This window comes from Podarcis raffonei, chromosome 16 (assembly GCF_027172205.1).
Source record: "Podarcis raffonei isolate rPodRaf1 chromosome 16, rPodRaf1.pri, whole genome shotgun sequence".
NCBI lineage: Eukaryota > Metazoa > Chordata > Lepidosauria > Squamata > Lacertidae > Podarcis > Podarcis raffonei.
The window spans coordinates 13,282,393-13,301,459 of NC_070617.1; the positions used below are offsets into that span (position 1 = coordinate 13,282,393).

The 19,067-nt window shown below is 46.2% G+C and overlaps 1 protein-coding gene across 1 annotated transcript; it reads left to right on the plus strand.

Moving 5' to 3' along the window:
• The first annotated feature begins 804 nt into the window (after positions 1-804).
• ACKR1 (atypical chemokine receptor 1 (Duffy blood group)) lies at positions 805-18,129 on the plus strand. Its single transcript, XM_053369846.1, has 2 exons — positions 805-954; positions 17,039-18,129. Exons 1-2 carry the CDS (start codon positions 934-936, stop codon positions 17,945-17,947), a joined length of 930 nt encoding a protein of 309 aa, XP_053225821.1. The 5' UTR covers positions 805-933; the 3' UTR covers positions 17,948-18,129.
• Positions 18,130-19,067: the final 938 nt, after the last annotated feature.

Here is a 19,067-nt window from a genome sequence, read left to right on the forward strand (position 1 = left end):
GAAGCTATGCCTAAAACCTTCCAAGCGATCTGAGGATACAGGACAAGGAGGAAATTAAGACGCCGGCAAATTCTTTCTTTTTTTGTAGTATAATTTTTTAATTAAATTATTCAACCGTTTTCACAATAATCTTCACCTCAAATAGTGACATTGTTTCATAAATTGACCTCCCACCCCCACTCCTACTTAAACCTTTATATTTGTATCTATTACCGAAAGCTTCTCTATTACACTTATTCTATCATTTTCCTTCTGTTGCTCTTATCTCGAATCCTGCCCACAGTTTCATTTGACTATAGTATTTTTTTAAAAAAATATTCCACAAAAGGCCTTCATTCGAAACACTGGCAAATTCATGCAAAAGTGTTTCAGTGACACCAGTTCACTCTAGGGTGGTCCATTACAGTGAATGGGTCAGTCACCGACCGCCCCCCACCTGCCTATGTTCTTATTTGCAATAATCCCAGCGGGTGGTCCTGCCAGTCAACCTGCCTCCTCCTCAGTGTTGCCCCTTGCAGAACTCAGAAGGGAGGAAGAGAAGGATGGGGGACAAACCTAGACTTGGTTGCCTCTGCCTGTCACTGATTCTGGCTCCACCTCTCTCACTGGCCTTCCTTTTATCCGCCCTGCCAGTTCCAAAGGTCGCCAGCCCTGACTGCCCCATAGAGCTCATGTCAGGATGTCCACATCCTCATTTCCCACCATCACTTCCCCATTATTTACACCCTGGCAACTGTCTCCGGCTTTCAAAGTTCCCGGCAAGTCGCTCTCTCCTGCTGAGGAAAGGGGAAGATGAGAAGAAGATGAGCACACATTTCTTGTTTTTCTTTCCACCTTCCTTATCTTATAAGAACATTCGCTCGCCTCTCGCAGGCAGTCGGGTCAACAACAGCATCACCCTCACAAGACACAGCCTGGCTCTGCATCACAACCATGGGCAATTGTGTGAATATGGTGAGTCCTGCGTCTCAGTGCTGCCCTTCTTCTTCTTCTTCTTCTTCTTCTTCTTCTTCTTCTTCTTCTTCTTCTTCTATCACTTGTAGCCAAGTAAGATTGTCTTCCATAAACACGGTTTTAAGAGTGAGTCCATAAGTGACTGTGGAGGCCAATTCTGGATCCATACATCCTTCCACAGTGGGGACATAGGTTTCCGGGCAGGAGTTGATCACGGTGAGGGTTTGCCAAGCATGCCTTTCTCTTAGCACATTTCTCCCTTTCATCCTGAGCATCTTCAAAGTCAATGACACCTTTGGTAAGGGCTGTTCTCCAACTGGAGCGCTCGCAGGGCAGTGTGTGTTTCCCTGTTGTCGCTCTTATGGAAGTCTAGACTCTAGAACCATTCCCCTTTAAATAAGGGGTCCACTGATAAGACCATTAAATGGGACTGAGTCTGATTTCAGTCACTTCAAAAATGTGGCCCTCTTGTTTCTGCTGTGTCTGGGGTCCTAGACGTCCAACCTTAAGCCCTGCACTGACAGTACCATTTCAGGGTCTTCCTACTAATGCTGAGCTGAAAGGTTCTAAAGAAAAAAAGAAAAGTTTTAGGCTTGAATTTGGGGTGGGTGAGAGGTCCTCAGCAAAAGAGAGGCTGAAACAGCCTTCCTATTTGAGGCAGGGGGTAATGTTTTTCTGGGACAGGGTGGAGAACTTTCCCCCCAGCTTGAGGGTCTTTCTGGGCAACCTTCCCGGTGGTGGCTGGAGATGGAAGAGAAAAAGGGCAGGGAAAATGGTAATTTCCACCTCAGTAAAGTAGGTTAGGTTCAACATGCACCTCCACAACCCTCTCTATCCTGCGTAGAAGGAAAGCAAGAAGTGTCCTCAGAGTTAAGGACACGTTCAACTGACAGATAAAGGATCCAATGAAATCAGGCCCCAGTTAGCTGCCTCTGCCAATCAGAACAGGCAGCACCATGCTGGAGAGAGTGGGGCCAGGGATGGGACTCGGGGTTGCTGTTGGCATCGGTCTGTCTCAAGGGACAATGGAGTGCGCCTCCGGGGGCAAAGTCAAACCGCTGGAGAATCACAGCACCTGCTGTGGCTGCAAGTGTAACTCGTAACAGCTGCCTCCTGTGTTGTTTTTGCTGCGTTAGCAGCACTGAAGTACCCTCTCGGGGTGCAAGTCTGGGCGGTGTGCACGAACGTCCTGGGCTGCCCAAATGACAAGACGAGCCCCCTCTTTCCTTGCTGATGTAGTCCAAGGGAAAGCAGAGCAATATGTTTGACACCAGTTTGGCTGCAGGAGTTGCCAGAAGGAGGCAGACTCCATGTTTGTGTAGGGCTTGCTCCTTAGCCTATTCTTCCCCCAAAGATGGCCCACAAGGCAGCAGGTACAGATTTTTATTCACGGTTTACTCTCCCAAATGAACGTAGCCACAAGGCAGCAGAGGTTTAGCTACGGAGTTTTCCTTCTCCTTGATTGACAGGTTGACAAGCCCCATCTGCCCCTCACTTCCCTCTCCACAGCAGAAGCCACCTTCAGTGCAAAGCAGACTCAGTATAAAGCAGATATATTTGTTCAAGATTGTAGTATATTGGGTGATTTAGTGCTTTTAAATTGGGTTTTAAGAGGATCTTTTACGTGCCATGAGAGAGAAAGATGGAAGGAGGAAAAACATCTTGCTGAGCCCCCCACCCCCCCACCCCCTGCTCTGGAAATAACAATATTTATATAAACTAACAAGAAAGCCAGAGAAAGAGGCTGAGCAATCAATCCATAAACACTGAAATATCAATATAGAAAATGACCCTGTTATACGACATCGTTCAAGGCAGCAAACTGCATCGCTCTTGACGACACCCTCCTTAATTTCTGCAGCTAAATTTGCAAGTAAAGCCACTTTGGGTACAATGTCTGGGCTGCTCTGGCAGGGTTCGGGTTTTCGTCTCGAGGATCGCAGAACTGTAGCATTGGGAGGGAGCCCAAGGGTCATCTAGCCCAACCCCCTGGAAAGTCTTTGACACACTGCATAATCCGCTTGTGAAATTTGTTGTTATAAGGTATGCTATTCATAGACTCAGAACCATAGAATCATAAGAGTTGGGAGGGACTCTGAGGGTCATCTAGTCCAACCCCCTGTGACACAGGAATATCTAGCTGTCCCTTATGGGAATCGAACCTGTGACCTTGTTGTTATCAGCACCAGGCTTAGTCTAACCAACGGAGCTATAGCAGTCATCAGCCTATAGGGGAAAAGGATATTTCCTAGACAAATTATCAGAGAATAAGTCTATCAATGTTTTCTAAATACAAGATAGGAACATAGGAACATAGGGAGATGCCTTACATGGAGTCAGACTATTGGTCCAGCTACCTCAGTACTATAGGGACGCGGGTGGTGCTGTGGGTTAAACCACAGAGCCTAGGACTTGCCGACCAGGAGACTGGCGGTTCAAATCCCCGCGACAGGGTGAGCTCCCGTTGCTCGGTCCCTGCTCCTGCCAACCTAGCAGTTTGAAAGCATGTCAAAGTGCAAGTAGATAAATAGGTACCACTCCGGCGGGAAGGTAAACGGCATTTCCGTGCGCTGCTCTAGTTCTTCAGAAGTGGCTTAGTCATGCTGGCCACATGACCCGGAAGCTGTACACCGGCTCCCTCGGCCAATAAAGCGAGATGAGCACTGCAACCCCAGAGTCAGCCATGACTGGACCTAATGGTCAGGGGTCCCTTTACCTTTACCTCAGTACTGCCTGCACTGACTGGCAGCAGCTCTCCAGAGTTTCAGAGAGAGAGCGTCTCCCAGCCCTACCTGCCACTGGGGACTGAACAGAGACCTTCTGCATGCAAAGCAGCTGAGTGATGGCCTTCCTCTCTCTTCCTCCATCTTCAGAGGAAGTCTACCTCCAATTACCGGCGGGGGAGGCCTGTTGCCTCCTGCCCCCCTGGGGGGGCACCTGACTGGTCGCTGTGCAAAACAGCACACAGGAATAGTGTTGATCTTTGGTCTAGAACGAGCCAGGCTCACTTGCTGGTCTAATTGCTCCAGGGCTGCTTTTGAGTCTTTATTACAACGTGCCTCCTTGCTTTATGCTGTGCTCTGTATTTCACTGATTTTATTGAGTTTGTAATTTAGCCATTGTACTGTCTTTTAACGATTCCACCCTTTGAAATCCTTTGGAAGCCAGCTTGAAATCTTTTCAAAAATGAAAAGATGGGAGTTTGCAATGTTTCGAATGAATAAAATCAGAGGGAAGGGAGGAGTAGGAATTGGGGGTGCAAAGGAAGAAAGAGGAAGAGCGCTTCCAGGCGACCTGTTTATTGAGCATTCATCCTGATTTATTTGCCCGGGAGATTAGATGACGTCGGAGCATTTGCCTGTGGGGAAGTTATGCAACGTCGTATCATCACACAATCACTATGCACACCTTATTCCCAGTGAATTTCCTTATTGCAAGGAGTCTGGTCTTTGGAGAAAGTAGATTTGTTCAGAGCCAAATCCACTTTAACTTTGGCAACCTGAATCTGCCAGTATGTGACAGAAGCCTCATCTCTATTACAGTGGTACCTCGGGTTACAGACACTTCAGGTTACATACGCTTGAGGTTACAGACTCCGCTAACCCAGAACTATTACCTCGGGTTAAGAACTTTGCTTCAGGATGAGAACAGAAATCGTGCAGTGGCAGTGCGGCAGCAGCAGGAGGCCCCATTAGCTAAAGTGGTACCTCAGGTTAAGAACAGTTTCAGGTTAAGAACGGAACTCCGGAACGAATTAAGTTCTTAACCCGAGGTACCACTGTATAGAGTGTAAGCACGGTTATACTATTTAAAGAAGAAAGAATCATGGGAACTGTAGTTCATAAAGGGTGCTGAGGGTCTTGAGGAGACCCCACCCACATTCCCCTCACAGGACTACAGCATGCAGAGTTCCCTGGGGAGACGGAGCAATTGTTGCACCACTCCTGGAATTTTCACTCTGTGGGGGGAACCAAGGGGCTCCTAACAACACCCCTAAGAAAATGTTCTGCTTTCAGCTGAGCAGTTGATCCGTCAATCACTCCCTAGTTTTACATATGCACTCATGGGGTTTGAACTGGCAGTCATACCGGACAGCTCACAATCATAGAATTCACAAGGGTCATCTAGTTTAACTTTCTGTAATGCAAGAACCACAGATAAATAAAAAATTATTATTGTTATTGTTATTAAATAATTTATTATTTATACCCCGCCCATCTGGCTGGGTTTCCCCAGCCACTCTTGGCAACTCCCAACAGAATATTAAAACATGATAAAACATTAAACATTAAAAACTTCCCTAAACAGGGCTGCCTTCAGGTGTCTTCTAAAAGTCAAAAAGTTGTTTATTTCCTTGACATCTGATGAAAGGGCATTCCACAGGGCGGGTGCCACTACCAAGAAGGCCCGATGCCTAGTTCCCTGTAACCTCACTTCTCGCAGTGAGGGAACCGCCAGAAGGCCCTCAGAGCTGGGCCCTTGCAGATGGCCACCCAACCTCTTCTTTAAAAACCCTAACCATTTGAGGGAGTCCATTTCACCGTTGAACAGCTCTTACCCTCAGAAAGTTCTTCCCAATGTTTAGTCAGAATCTACTTTCTTGGAATTGGAATCCGTTGATTCAGTTCCTACCCTCTGGGGAAGCAGAAAACAAGCTTGCACCCATCTTCCATGTGACAGGCTTTTAGCTATTTGAAGGTGGCTATTGTACCACCTCTCAGTCTTCTCTTCTCCAGGCTAAATATACCCAACTCCCTCAACCATTTCTCATAAGGCTTGGCTTCCAGACCCTTCCGCCCTCCTCTGCACACACTCCAGCTTGTCAATATTTTCTTAAACTGCGGTGTCCAGAACTGGACGCATGTACTTGATGAAGGTATTGGCTGTGCAGCAGCTGTGGGGGGGGGAAGGCGAATTCCATGCAAGGGATCATTAGGAAAGAAATTGAAAATTAAGCTGCCAATATCACAATGCCTTTGTACAAATCTATGGTGACGCCACACATGGAATACTCTGTACAGGTTGAAAAGTATGCTGTGGAGATGGGGGCAAGGTTCAGAAAAGAGCAAGATAAATAATCAAGGGGTTGGATGAAGGCAAGTTACAACATATTGGGCTTTTTAGCACAGAAGAAAAGGCGGGGAGGGGAGAACACAAGAGGTGTGGGAAGAGAGCACAGACAAGATGTTTTCTTCCTTTTTCGCAGTACGAGAATTCCGGAACATCCTCGGAAGCTGGAAGCTTCCTAGAATTGTAGACATTACATAGTATCATAGATGTTGGACCATCTAGTCCAACCCCCTGCATTGCCGGAATATGCAGTTATCCTGTACGGGGCTCAAACCTGCAACCTTGGTGTTATCAGCACCACGCTCTAACCAACTGAGCTATCCAAGACAGACCAAAGAAAATACTACTTCACACAGTGAATAGTTCAAGTATGAAATCTGCTCCCATAAGAGGCAGCAGTAGCCATGAACTTGGGTGGCTGAGGGTTAGATAAAACCCATGGAGTGTTCAGCTATCAACTCGTCATGATGGCCATGCGCTCTGTCCTCTGTCAAAGGCAATATGTCTCTGAATGGCAGTTTCTGAGAATCACCAGTGGGGAGAGCTGATGTTGCACTCAGGGCTTCTCATCTGCATCTGGCGGGGAAGAAAATCTTGCATTTGTATGTTCTGAGAGAGAGAGAGAGAGAGAGAGAGAGAGAGGAAGGAAGGAAGGAAGGAAGGAAGGAAGGAAGGAAGGAAGGAAGGAAGGACAGAGGGAGGGAGGGAGGGAGGGAGGGAGGGAGGGGAGAGGGAAATGAAGGGAGGGAAAGGAAGAAAGGAAGAAAGGAAGAAAGGAAGAAAGGAAGAAAGGAAGAAAGGAAGAAAGGAAGGAAGGAAGGAAGGAAGGAAGAAAGAAAGAAAGAAAGAAAGAAAGAAAGAAAGAAAGAAAGACTGACTTAGGCTAGATTTAACCGAAGTCTGGTTGAGGAAGAGTTGGATGAGACCAGCTAGGCATCTCATTCCAATTCAACCCTGCAATCTTATCTGAATCTCAGGAGACCTAGTGAAAAATTGTTCCATCTTCGTTCACACTAGGAAGGAGATCCCAAGGGTGCAGGAAGGAAGATTATTATATTTATAAAATAGCCACTCTTCACACGCTGAGGCGATTGGGGGGAATATAAATGAAACCATTTTCATTCAGCAACCAGTATGCAGACTTAAATCAGCGCTTAATTTCTACAAATTAGAAATAACAGTCCTTCAGTTTGTCTGGAAACCTCCAGTCTCTGATCACCAGAGTCTCTTTAGAGAGGAAAACTGTGTATTAGCAATGAGGAAAAAATGCATTCTGCTTTGTTCAGCTCTGACTTAATAGGGTTGAGCACTTTCTAAAGCATACTATTTAAAAAAAGAAAGAAGCACAAAGGCTAAGGCTGCAAGCCTGTAGCCACTAATCTCAAAAGACATGTGTAATTTGCACTGTAAGAGAATGATCTAGCTCAAGGGTTTCCAAACTCCCCCCGCCCCGCGACCACTTGAAAATTACCGAGGGTCTTAGAGGACCACTTAATGGTTTATCTGCCCATTGTAGCAATTGTAATGGACTGTGCTGGGTGATTTATAATAGTATTTTATTGCTCCTTTTAGGCTATAGTCAACTAATGTTTACTCAGAGTAGACCCACTGAAATGAATAACTATGGCTAATGTAGATCTATTAATTTCCAATGGGTCTACTCCAAGTAAAGGTTTAGTTAACGATAACTATTTTTTGTTTTGCATTTCAGTGTGGATTCAAACTGTAACACAATAAAGTACAAGAAATGGAAGAAGCAATGAAAATGCAATTAAAATCAATATGAATATTTAATCTGATAGGTGTGCTATCTCCCATCTACTACCACAAATTCACAGACTGAGGCTGGATCTACACAGATATTTTTTAAAAACTGCTATGAAAAGAACTGCTATGAAAAATATAGCTCCCAGTGCAATTTACCATTGACTTTGGATCGCTGCTCTACAGCGCCATCTGGTGTCACATTTTTATAACACATTTATGTTATACCCGTATTTTTCGCTCTATAACACGCACCCGACCATAACACGCACATAGTTTTTAGAGGAGGAAAACAAGAAAAAAAAATATTATAATGAAACAGTGGATGTATGATTTTTGTGGTTCATGCTGTGGCCACAGACATGTGATCTGATGGTGAGTTTGGGGTAGCCCAATGCAAAAATCCTGAGGAACCTTGTGGATCCATGCTTTGTAACCACATTTTTGCACCACTGCGGCCCCAGGCAACAGTGGGTGCGTGATATTTTTGGTGCAAGCTGTAGCCATGGACATGCTATGTGATCTGACCCAGTGCAAAAACCCTGAGGATCCATGTGGATCCGTGCTTTGTAACCATGTTTTAGGTGGGGAGGGAAGGGAAAGCGCTCAAGGGACAAGGAGCACGCGAGGGGTGTGTGGAGAAGGATGCTGCTAATAATGCAGAAGAGGGGTATAAGAGGAGAAGGCTCCTCTCCTCTCCCGCTTTGCTCCTTTAAAGCAAGCAGGCTCCCTGTCCCTCTCTCCTCCCCACTCAGCGGCTCTTCTCCCGCTTTGCTGTTTCAAAGCAAGCGACAGAGGAGGGAAGAGGAACCATGGATCCTCTACTTACGACTGCAGCAGATCCCCCCACCATCCGTAGGCATTCGCTCCATAACACGCACAGACATTTCCCCTTACTTTCTAGGAGGAAAAAAGTGAATGTTATGGTGCAAAAAATACGGTAATTGACCTGTGTAGCGGAGTCCACTCTGTGAATGATTCTCTTGTTGGTTTATTTGGGAATCCCTAATCTGGGAGTGTTTTAGTTTGAATCTTGTCTCTGCCAAGCACCCAGTAGGTAGCCTTGGTCAAACCTCAGTTCTCCCCCTCACCACACCTGTCATATGAGGAAAATAACAGCAGCCTACCATGTGCTCCATGTCAATTTCATGTCTTATATATTAAGTCAATCCTGTTCCATTTCTGCATTTGTTAGATTTTTTTATAAAAAATGCATGAAAATGAGTATTACAAAATATGTATTTACTAGGGGTGTACAAGGGCCTAAGATTTGCCTTGAATCTGTGTTTTTAAATAATAATAAAACCCAATCTATTTCTGAGGCACTCTGTTTTCTCCTTGATCTGTGATTTAAGTTCCGAATCACTCTATAATATATAATATATAATATATAATATATAATATATAATATATAATATATAATATATAATATTATATCTATATAATTTATAATGTAAGTTCTATGTTCCTCACTCGTTCTTATGGCAGATCTAAAACTATCTATGCTTTCTTTCTTTTGGTATAAGCAGATAAAATTTGCAGGTACAGGAGCTCCACTCCCCAGTGGATTACTCCTGCCAAATTGCAGGCAAATAGGTTCAGGAGCCTTGAAGTAGATGAGGTTAAAAAGGGATTGTCATATTTTTCTATGTATAACATGCCCCCATGTATAAGATGGCCCCTATTTTGGGGGACTCCAAATTAAGAAAATGGAAGGAGATTGCCCAGAGTTGTTGAGCTCTTTTGAGCAGATTGCCAAAAATAGCTCACCCGCCAGACCAACGCTGCCAATCACACGCATCACCGAAGCCGCCAATCGCCTGCCCAATTGGTGCAGCAGCAGCCAATCGACAGCAGCCCTTGTCGCAGCCCCCAATCACCCGCCCAATCACCACTGACAATCTCCTGCTCGCGGCTGCAACCAATCGACCGTCCCCCCTCTGCACTATCCATGTATAAGACGACTCCCAAGTTTTAACATTATTTTATAATAAAAAAAACATTGTGTTATACATGGAAAACTATGGTAACTCTTCCCAATAATCCAAGTTAGGGCAGTGACTTTCTTAGGTCAACTAAAACTCCAAAATCCATTGCCCAGCTCAGCTTTCAAGGTGAAGCTGTCTTGAATGCTGCCTGCAGCATGCTGAAGAGCTCTACAATGATGATGGCGATGGTTTCAAGTAGAGCAGCATATTGGTTTTTTAAAAGTTAAATGAAGTATTCAACTTAAAACAACTACTATCCACTGCTCTGCTTTAGTAAAATAAATAAACAAATCCAGAACTCTTCAGTGCTCCACAGGCAGCATTCAAGACAGCCTACTTCATGAAAGCCCCATGGACCTAGAGTAGAGAAACTCAGAGACATAGGGAAGCATAGAGAGACAGGGGACAGAAAAGTGAAGAGCAATACAAGGCTTTGTGGGGGGCCAAATATGACCCAGATGCTCTATTGATATTGTGGGTTGACTTGGGAAGGGTAAAATTACACACAGAGAGACATCCATTTGCCTTGTTCTCCAGCCCCAGTACTGCATTCTGCTATGTTTGGGTGAACCAAGAACTGCATCACAAAATCCAGACATGTATGAAATCCAAAAAGTAATTTCATTCTGATCCACACATTTGTCCAAGAAATGCAAATCAGGCCAGCCCACATCAGAATTCACAAAATTTGGAATTCCTAAATTCAAATGCCCATTACTGTATTGTATTGTATTGTATTTGCGATGTGCAAATATTACTGACCTCCTGTCGTCTTCTGTTTCCGTTGTTGTTTTTAAGCAACGCTCTAAAAATAAAAATGGATACGTGGATCAGTTTTTAAAACAGAAGTTTCATACACAGTGCTTTGCAAGCAAGAAACACATGTTTATATTCCAGTTGTTATGAAATGCAAAAGAAAGGTGTGCTTTCATCCAGGGATGATAACAGAACTGCCAGACCCTGAACTTGGGAACACGGAGAGAAATACCTTTCCATTATCCAAAGATAACTACATTTCACTTCACACATCAACAGAACTATTCCTCTCCTCTTGGACACGCTTTTAAATAGCTGATCGCTGTCTCCATCCGCTCTGCCAAAACTTCCCTCCCCTAATTGCATAGAGCCCCCGAGCACTACCAGACCCTGAAAAACATCCCCTGACTCTTTTCCTTGCACTTGAGCTGGTGGAACATCTTCCTGTCTCTTATTCTCTGCAATCCCACCCCGGCAATAGCTCAAGTTACTCCAAATAATTGTCCTGCCCTGTGTTGCTAAATCTCTTAAAGCAACTAAACTGGTTGCTGGTTGTTTTCTGGGCCCAATTCAAGGTGCTTTCTTAGACATTTTAAGCCAAAGAAGGAAATGTTATTCCACACTGCGTTGAGCTGCCTGTGCTCTAAAGCCAGAAGATGGGTGGTCCTGATGGTCCCTCCTCAGTTTGAAGAGTGTGGCACAGAGGCCCGGGAAAGGGCCTTCTCAGTGGTGGCTCCTCATATTTGGAGCTCCCTCTCTGGCTTCATCTCTTTATACTTTCAGGTGGTCTATTAGGACAAACCTTTTCCAGCAGGATGTTTTGAGGAAAAGAGACCCGACCGCTGCCTCTAGTAGCGGTAATAACCACCGTTGTTTGGTGACTTGTTGCTATGTACTGTATTTTTCGCTCTATAAGACGCACCAGACCACAAGACGCACCTAGTTTTTGGAGGAGGAAAACAAGAAAAAAAATATTCTGAATCTCAGAAGCCAGAACAGCAAGAGGGATCGCTGCTGTTCTGGCTTCTGGGATAGCTGCGCAGCCTGCATTCGCTCCATAAGACGCACACACATTTCCCCTTACTTTTTAGGAGGGAAAAAGTGAGTCTTATAGAGCAAAAAATACGGTATGTTTTAAAGCAGGCACCCCCCCCCAACCTTCGGCCCTCCATATGTTTTGGACTACAATTCCCACCATCCCTGACCACTGGTCCTGTTAGCTAGGGATCATGGAGGTTGTAGGCCAAAACATCTGGATGGCCGCAGGTTGGGGATGCCTGTTTTAAAGGATTCTGCTGCTTTTATTTTATTTATTTATTTTCCTCTATTTGCCTGTTGTAAACTGCCCTTGGGTTGCTTGAAGGGTGTTAGTACAGTCAAAAGAAAGAGTCTAAATGCTTAAAAGAAGATAAAGGTGGCAACAGCCTCTGAAACGATGAACCCAGTTCCTGCGTTAATGCAACTGGCATGTGCTGGACGTCTTTCTCCCCCACCCCCCAATGGAAAGTGTTTTCATGAGAACGCAAGTCCAGACAGGGCAAAATTGGCAGCCTTCCTAGGACAATCTCTGAGTTTGTTTGCACTGTGGAGTCACAGGGGAGACTGGCCCTGCCAGGCCATTGTTCTCGACTGTTAATTACCGTCAAAACAGAAATAATTTGTTTTGTTCCTGGAGAGTCTGGTGTGGATTCTGTGATTAGAGGAGGCCTTTCCTCCTAAGGCTGTGTGTCTTGTCGGCGTCCAAACGCATAACATAAGGAATTCACTTGCCAGAAGATGGGGGCAGCAATTTAGCTTAGAACTGGAAAATACCGGATCTGGGCCAACCCAGGGAATACCCATCCCAATCCTGTCAGCTTCCTCCCCTTGGTCTCAGTCTTGCCTTTGTACAAATGAGGAGGGAGGAGAATGGGGACCAAACGGAAATGAGTTGGTTCTGCTGAGGGCTGGGCAGCCCATGAGGTGGACTGAAGCAGCCATCTTGGGTGGTGGAATCCCATGCTACAACTTCTGGTGAGATCTCACCGCCAGCCGCCGCCACACAACCACAGCGAGCAAGGCCTCGGCGGAGGGCACAGCCTCTCTCCACCTCACCTCAGGCAGCGAAATGGGACAGGCCATCCCTAGATTTCCCTGCCACTTACCCTGGTTCCACCTCCTGTCGGGCTTCCTGCCTTCTGTTCTATCAGTCCTAAAGGGAACCAGCCACCAACTGGTGTTTTCTCTTTTTTGGTGATTTACGTAGGTGGGCCTAAGTTACACTGGGACCCTTTAGGAAAGTTCCTTGGTGTAGTGAAATGGGTCCATTTGAGGCCCAGGGAGGGCATGGCTGTACTGAGATTGTGCAGAGGTCTGATGCAAAGTCATAGGCCTGACAGAAGCTTTCAGGCTATCTATCAGGCCTGTTGCACTGACATCATTGCCAAAACTCAAGTTTCCGTTTTCATAGAATGGTAGAGTTGGAAGGAATCTTGAGGGTCATCTGGTCCAACCGAGGAATCTCAACTAAAGCATCCATTTTGTCAAAGGTTAGCCAGCTGACAGACTGCTTCGCCCACACTTAATATTTCCTGCTACTCGCTAGAGATGAAAATGGATTCTGTTTGCCTCCAAAAGGCAGGCTTCTCCTAATCTGGAGTTTCCAAAACAATCTGAGAACTGAAACACAGCCATCCCTTAAAATTTGTGCTTGCCTGAATTTTGCAATGTAGTTCACTGGCCAAAAAAGGGGGGAAAGAAACTGCATAGTGTTCAATAGGCAGCCTATTGGTGAAAATAATGCATTGCATTAAGGAGAATTGCTTTGCAAACATGTATGTTAGGCAAGATTGCATACAGAAATGTGCACATCCAGAGAAGTTTGCACTTAGATGCTGATGATTTCCACGGGGACTTAAACAAAGCAAAACCTGCAAACTGGTGTGGAAATGTGGCTCACCCATCTTTGTTCCTCCTGGTCCTCTGATCCAGGGTTCACCCCCCCCCCCCCTTCTGCAAGTTGAGTCAGTCTCCAAAACTTTGCTCCCCTCTTTCCCCAGGCCACCTAGTATGCAACAAACAGAACTCCCAGGCAATTTGCTTGTTTAAGAAAAGGCTAAGGTGGGAAATAAATTTCCATTAATTCAGAGCCGCAGCCTGACAGGAGAGGCATAAAGTTATCAAAGCAAATATGAAGGAGGGAGGCTCATTTACATGCTAGCTGAGTATGTCCTTCAGTGATGACTTTTTGGACCAAATAGATCTACTGCTCCTTGAGATCTTCAAGCCACATGTGTGTGCGTGCGTGCGTGCGTGCGCACACAACTATTTTCCTACACCTTTCCCCACAAAATTCTTCCCTATATCCAAGAATGCCAGATCAGTCTTTCAAAGGCTTAGTTTGTGTAAGGGATGCAAACAGCTAACTCATATCTTAATTTTTATTATTATTTAATTTCTATACCGCCCTATACTCGAAGGTCCCAGACCTTTATTTGACACCAGAAGAAGGAGCACTCCTGCCTGCCAATGTCCTCCCCCTCCTTAGTCTCAGTATTGCCCTTTGCATATCCTGCAAGAATACTGAGGAGAAAAGGGTACATCCCATTTTCTATCACAAGAGAATGGTGGCCATTTTGGTTGTTGTGATCTCATGCGATTTTATGGCGGTAATCCCACCTCACCCTACCCTGTGAAAAAGCGTCTTTTTCAGGGCTGCAATTTCGTGTGGTGCCCCCAAAGCACATGTTTTGGGGTGCCATGCCTGAAAAGGTGCTTTGGGTAGGGGGCACGGCAAAAAATCACACCAGGTCATGGCAACCAAAATGGCTGCCATGCTCTCATGATGATGGAGTCCCAGATTTAGACTCCAAAGTGTTGGAGGGTACGCCTTTGTAGAACTCAGCAGGGAGGAGGAAGATGGGGATAATAACTAGAATTATTTGCCTCTGCCTGCCATTGGTTCTGGCTCCACCTATCAGTAGCTCTGGCTCATAGCTGTCAATCTTCCCTTTTTTTGCGGGAAATTCCCTTATTCCAGCGCCATTTCCTGCTGCTTCCCGCTACTATTCCGGATTGTTAGACATCCCGTAGACTGTCCCCAGGACAGGTGAGGCTGCTGATCCCTTATTTTCAAATCTGAAAGTTGACAGCTATGCTCTGGCTCCACTTCTTGTTGGGCTCCCTGCCTTCCGCCCCACGGGTCGCAATGGGGCACCATACATCACTGCACAAGCCTACAGTTAGCCAGGGCCTGATAGATATAAGAGGTGGTCTTAGCTGCAAAGCCCATCCTTCTCGGAATGGAAACAAAGAGAAGTTAAGTCAAAAGCTACAAGCAGAGAAAATTGTGGCCCTTCCTTTCAAGCCCAGGTAGCAGGCGTCCCTTCTCAAATGCAATTACTTTGCGTGAATATGACAAGCAAAAAATGAATGCCAAGCTTCCCATCAACAGCCAATAAATCCAGCTCAGGGTGGTTTATGGCTCTCCTTCCCTGATCCTCCAGACAGAAATTGACCTCGAATGTTTATGTTATCTTAAGTCTGGAGAAACAGGGAAGCGTTCGAAGTACGGGTCTGCAGGAGGAAACAAACTTCATTTGGCGGACCTCAAGAGGCCAGCCCTGAGTTGTTCCCCAAGGCCAGCAGGGACCAGGTCCAGAACTGCTTTGCTTCAGCAAGGTGGCTCCCAAGGCCACCCTTTCCAAAAGCCAAAGGAAGCCACTTGGCTCAGGCAGCAGACCAGGCAGTGGAGGCTGGTTCAAATGGGACTAGCCATGGTTTTCCCTTGGCCAGCCGCCACCTGCCTGCTTCCTTTTTTTTTCCAACCAGGCTCTTCTGGCCAGCTTCCTCCTCCTTAGACTCAATGATGCCTTTCTAGAACACGGCAGGAAGATGGAGGAAGAAGGGAATGGAATTGGAATGGCTCTGCCTCCCATTGGCTCTGCTCTACCTCCACCTAATTTTTGACACACTGCCTCCCACCCTGCCAATGGGACCAGCCACCACTAAGATTTTGTTGGTTGGTTGGTTGCAATTCTATCCCATCTTATTTCTGCAAGAAGCATAAGGTGCCATACATGGTTTGTCCTGTCCCCCCCATCTCCTTTAATCCCTACCTCTCTCCATATGAACCAACCCAGACTCTGCAATCATCCTCTGAGGCCCTTCTTCGTGTGCCCCCTTCACAAGAGGTCTGGAGGGTGGCAACACGAGAACAGGGCCTTTTCTGCAGTGGCTCCTCAGCTGTGGAATTCTCTCCCCAGGAGGTTCACCAGGCACCTTCATTATACACCTTTAGGCACCAGGCAAAAACGTTCCTCTTCAAACAGGCCTTTGGCTGATTGACATGTCAAGCCCTTGTGGGATGGGGGGAAGTTATTGGTTTGTTGTTGTTGTCCTTAATTTTATTATGTATTTTGTGGTTTTATATCTTGTATTTTTATGTTGTGAACTGCCCAGAGATCTATAGATGAAAGATGGTATACAAATAGAATAGAATAGAATAAATAAAATAAAATAAAATAAAATAGCCCTGTGAGGTAGGTTAGGCGGAAAGGCAGTGATTGGCCCAAGGTCACCCAGGGAGCTTCATGGCCAAGTAGGGGTTTGAACCCTGGTCTTCTAGGCCCTAGTCCAACACTCTAACCACCACACCACACTGGAGGCAGATCTACACTCATGGTTTTTAATGTTCGCAATGCATTATTTTTAACGTTCATAATGCATTATTAAAATGTGACACCAGAGGTCTCTGCGGAGCAACCAGAAACCAGAAACCAGGTAGACAGTGTTTCAACTATAGACTCATTATACTTCTACAAAAAAAAATTTCCTTCCAGTAGCACCTTAAAGACCAACTAAGTTAGTTCTTGGTATGAGCTTTCGTGTGCAGGCATCTGAAGAAGTGTGCATGCACACGAAAGCTCATACCAAGAACTAACTTAGTTGGTCTTTAAGGTGCTACTGGAAGGAAAAAAAAAATTTGTTTTGACTATGGCAGACCAACACGGCTACCTTTCTATACTTCTACAGACTTTCAAAGATTGACAGACATGTGTTCATTTGATTTCAAATATATTAGAGAATTTACAAGTGTACACAATTTGTTTTTGTTGTATATTATGCAATAAGAATTGCAGTGCTATCTAGTATGCTGGTCTTTGTGTTGCTTGTGTTGTTCGTTGGCTCTCAGGAGAGGCAGCAAAGGAACATAGGAAGCTGTCTTACACTGAGTCAAGCCGCTGGTCCAGGTACAGAACAGTATTGCCAACCCTAACTGGCAGCAGCTCCCTGGGGCTTCTGGTAGGCGTCTCCCCCCGCCTAGAGACACCATTAAGGATTGAGCTTGGGCCCTTCCATATGCAAAGCAGATGCTCCACCCCTGAGCCAGCTACAGACCTTCCCCGTGCAACTGCTTCTGGTGACATCATCCATGCATTTGCGTTTGGTTGAAATAGTTCTGATTATTTTTAATTTTTTTAAGGGTGCTCTCTAAACCTCTGTGTTGTGTCTCGCCCTTTTTTCAGGACAGGAGCCCAAGCCATGTCCTGGAATCTGCTGACTTTGCAGACCTGCTGGCCACCTGGACCGAGTATTATCCCTACGAAGACACCACGCTCGCTGACAGCGCTCTCCCTGCGCCGTGTTACAGCACATTTTGCTCCTCGGTCGGCGGCATCATCCCAACGTTCCTGGTGGTGGCCGGCACTTTGGGCATCCTCGGCAGTCTCGCCCTGGCCATCGCCTTGGTCATGTGCTTCCGGCTCTGGGAGCAAACCGGGCTCATTCTCACAACGCTGTCAACTGCCCTCTTTGCCACCATCTTGCCGTTTTTCGCAGCGGGGATCAGCTGGGGCTGGACTTTTGGGAACGGGCTCTGCCAGGCGGCACAGGCCATGAAGTATGGGTGCCAGTTTGCCCAGGGGCTCTTGGTGGCTGCCTGTGTGTGTCCAACGCCCAAGGCCGCCCTTCCTGGCTGCCTCTTTCCTCTCGTTCTCTGGGTCACAGGCTTCCTGCTTGCAATCCCCGTAGCCGTGATCCATGGCACAGGGAAAGACGGGGAAGCAATATGTGCCCTGAGACAGGCACCTGAGCTGCTCTGGTGGTCTCTCACTCACATCATCTTCTGGATAGCTGTTTTCTACATCCTCCCAGCAGGGGTCGCTCTGGCCAAGGTGGCGCTGAAGTGGGAGAGGGCTGGGTGGCACCCGCCCGCGGTCGTCACTTGGCTCTTCTACCTTCTCTGGGCGCCGTATGGAGTGGCCCTGATCCTGGACAAGCTGCTGCAGATGAACTTGCTCACCCATACTTGCAGCTTGCAAGAGCATCTCAGCTACTTCCTGGGGCTATCCGAGGGGCTGGGGGTCCTGCACTGCATTCTGTGCCCCTTCTTAGTTCTAGGGATGGTCATCCGTCACCGAAGGGCTGCCCAATGAGGCAGGCAATAAATTCAGGAGGGGGGGTGTGTCCAACTACAATCAACAGAGCTTTAATCTACAGATCATTTTGTATCTGCTTCTGCCTCTGCAACAAAGCCTGGAGGGTGGCGGACTTCCTTAGAATTTCCTAGTAGCCAAGCTTGCTGAATAAATAAAGTTTGGCAGTCAGGCAATCCCAATTCTGCTTCCAGAAATGGTGGATTCTGCAACGTGAATTCTGCAAAAATGGGCTATTCCGCCTCTGAAAATTGAAGTGAGGCCACATTGTGCAGGGGTAATGAAGCATATGCTTTCAGCCATTGACAGACCTACATTTTGGGAGCCCTGAAACTTTAAATGTTATGAGGACCACTTTGCAACCAGCAACAAGGTCTGGGTAACCACTGTTATTGTAAAAAAAAAAAAACTTACTACATCTCAGATTTTGATTAAAATCACTGTACTGGGCTATCTCACATGTCCCAAGTCACTGGTGTGAATAAAAATTTCCTATGCCATGTAGTTTTCAAGTTGTGTGACTCAATTTGGGTCTAGTAGACCCAACCTTTTCAAGCCACGTGGACCCACCTTGGACCAGGCTGTGGCCTACTAGTTGTCCTGGCTGATATCTGGTTTTCAATATCGTGATATATCTGCAGCTAAATACCATGATATACTGATATATCACAATATCTGGAATGTATCTTGGCTGCTTCTTCCTCCCCACCTTAGGGGAGGGAGGAGCAACCGAGATACATCACCAAACCCAAGCTCCCACTTCGTTAAAATTCCTCAGCAGGAAGCCTCCCCCCCCTCAGCTGAGTGAGCCCCCATACCACTCCAGCTTGTGTGAGCCAGAGGGGGAGGGGCTTCCTCAAAGGCGCACACAAGGAAGGAGATGGAGCCCCAGAAGGCCCTCACCCAGAACCTTTCTCAGACTCTGTCTGTTTGCCTGCCTGCCTGCCTGCCTGCCTGCCTGCCTGCGCCTTTGCCATCCGCAGGCAATTTTGAGCTGGCGCGATGTATTGCCAGCTCAAAATGTCTGGAACCAGTATCACGATCTGAGCACCATACTGTTTTCATTTATTTTCAATTATTTATTTATTTGATTTTTAAAAATAAAGAAATAAACGTACAT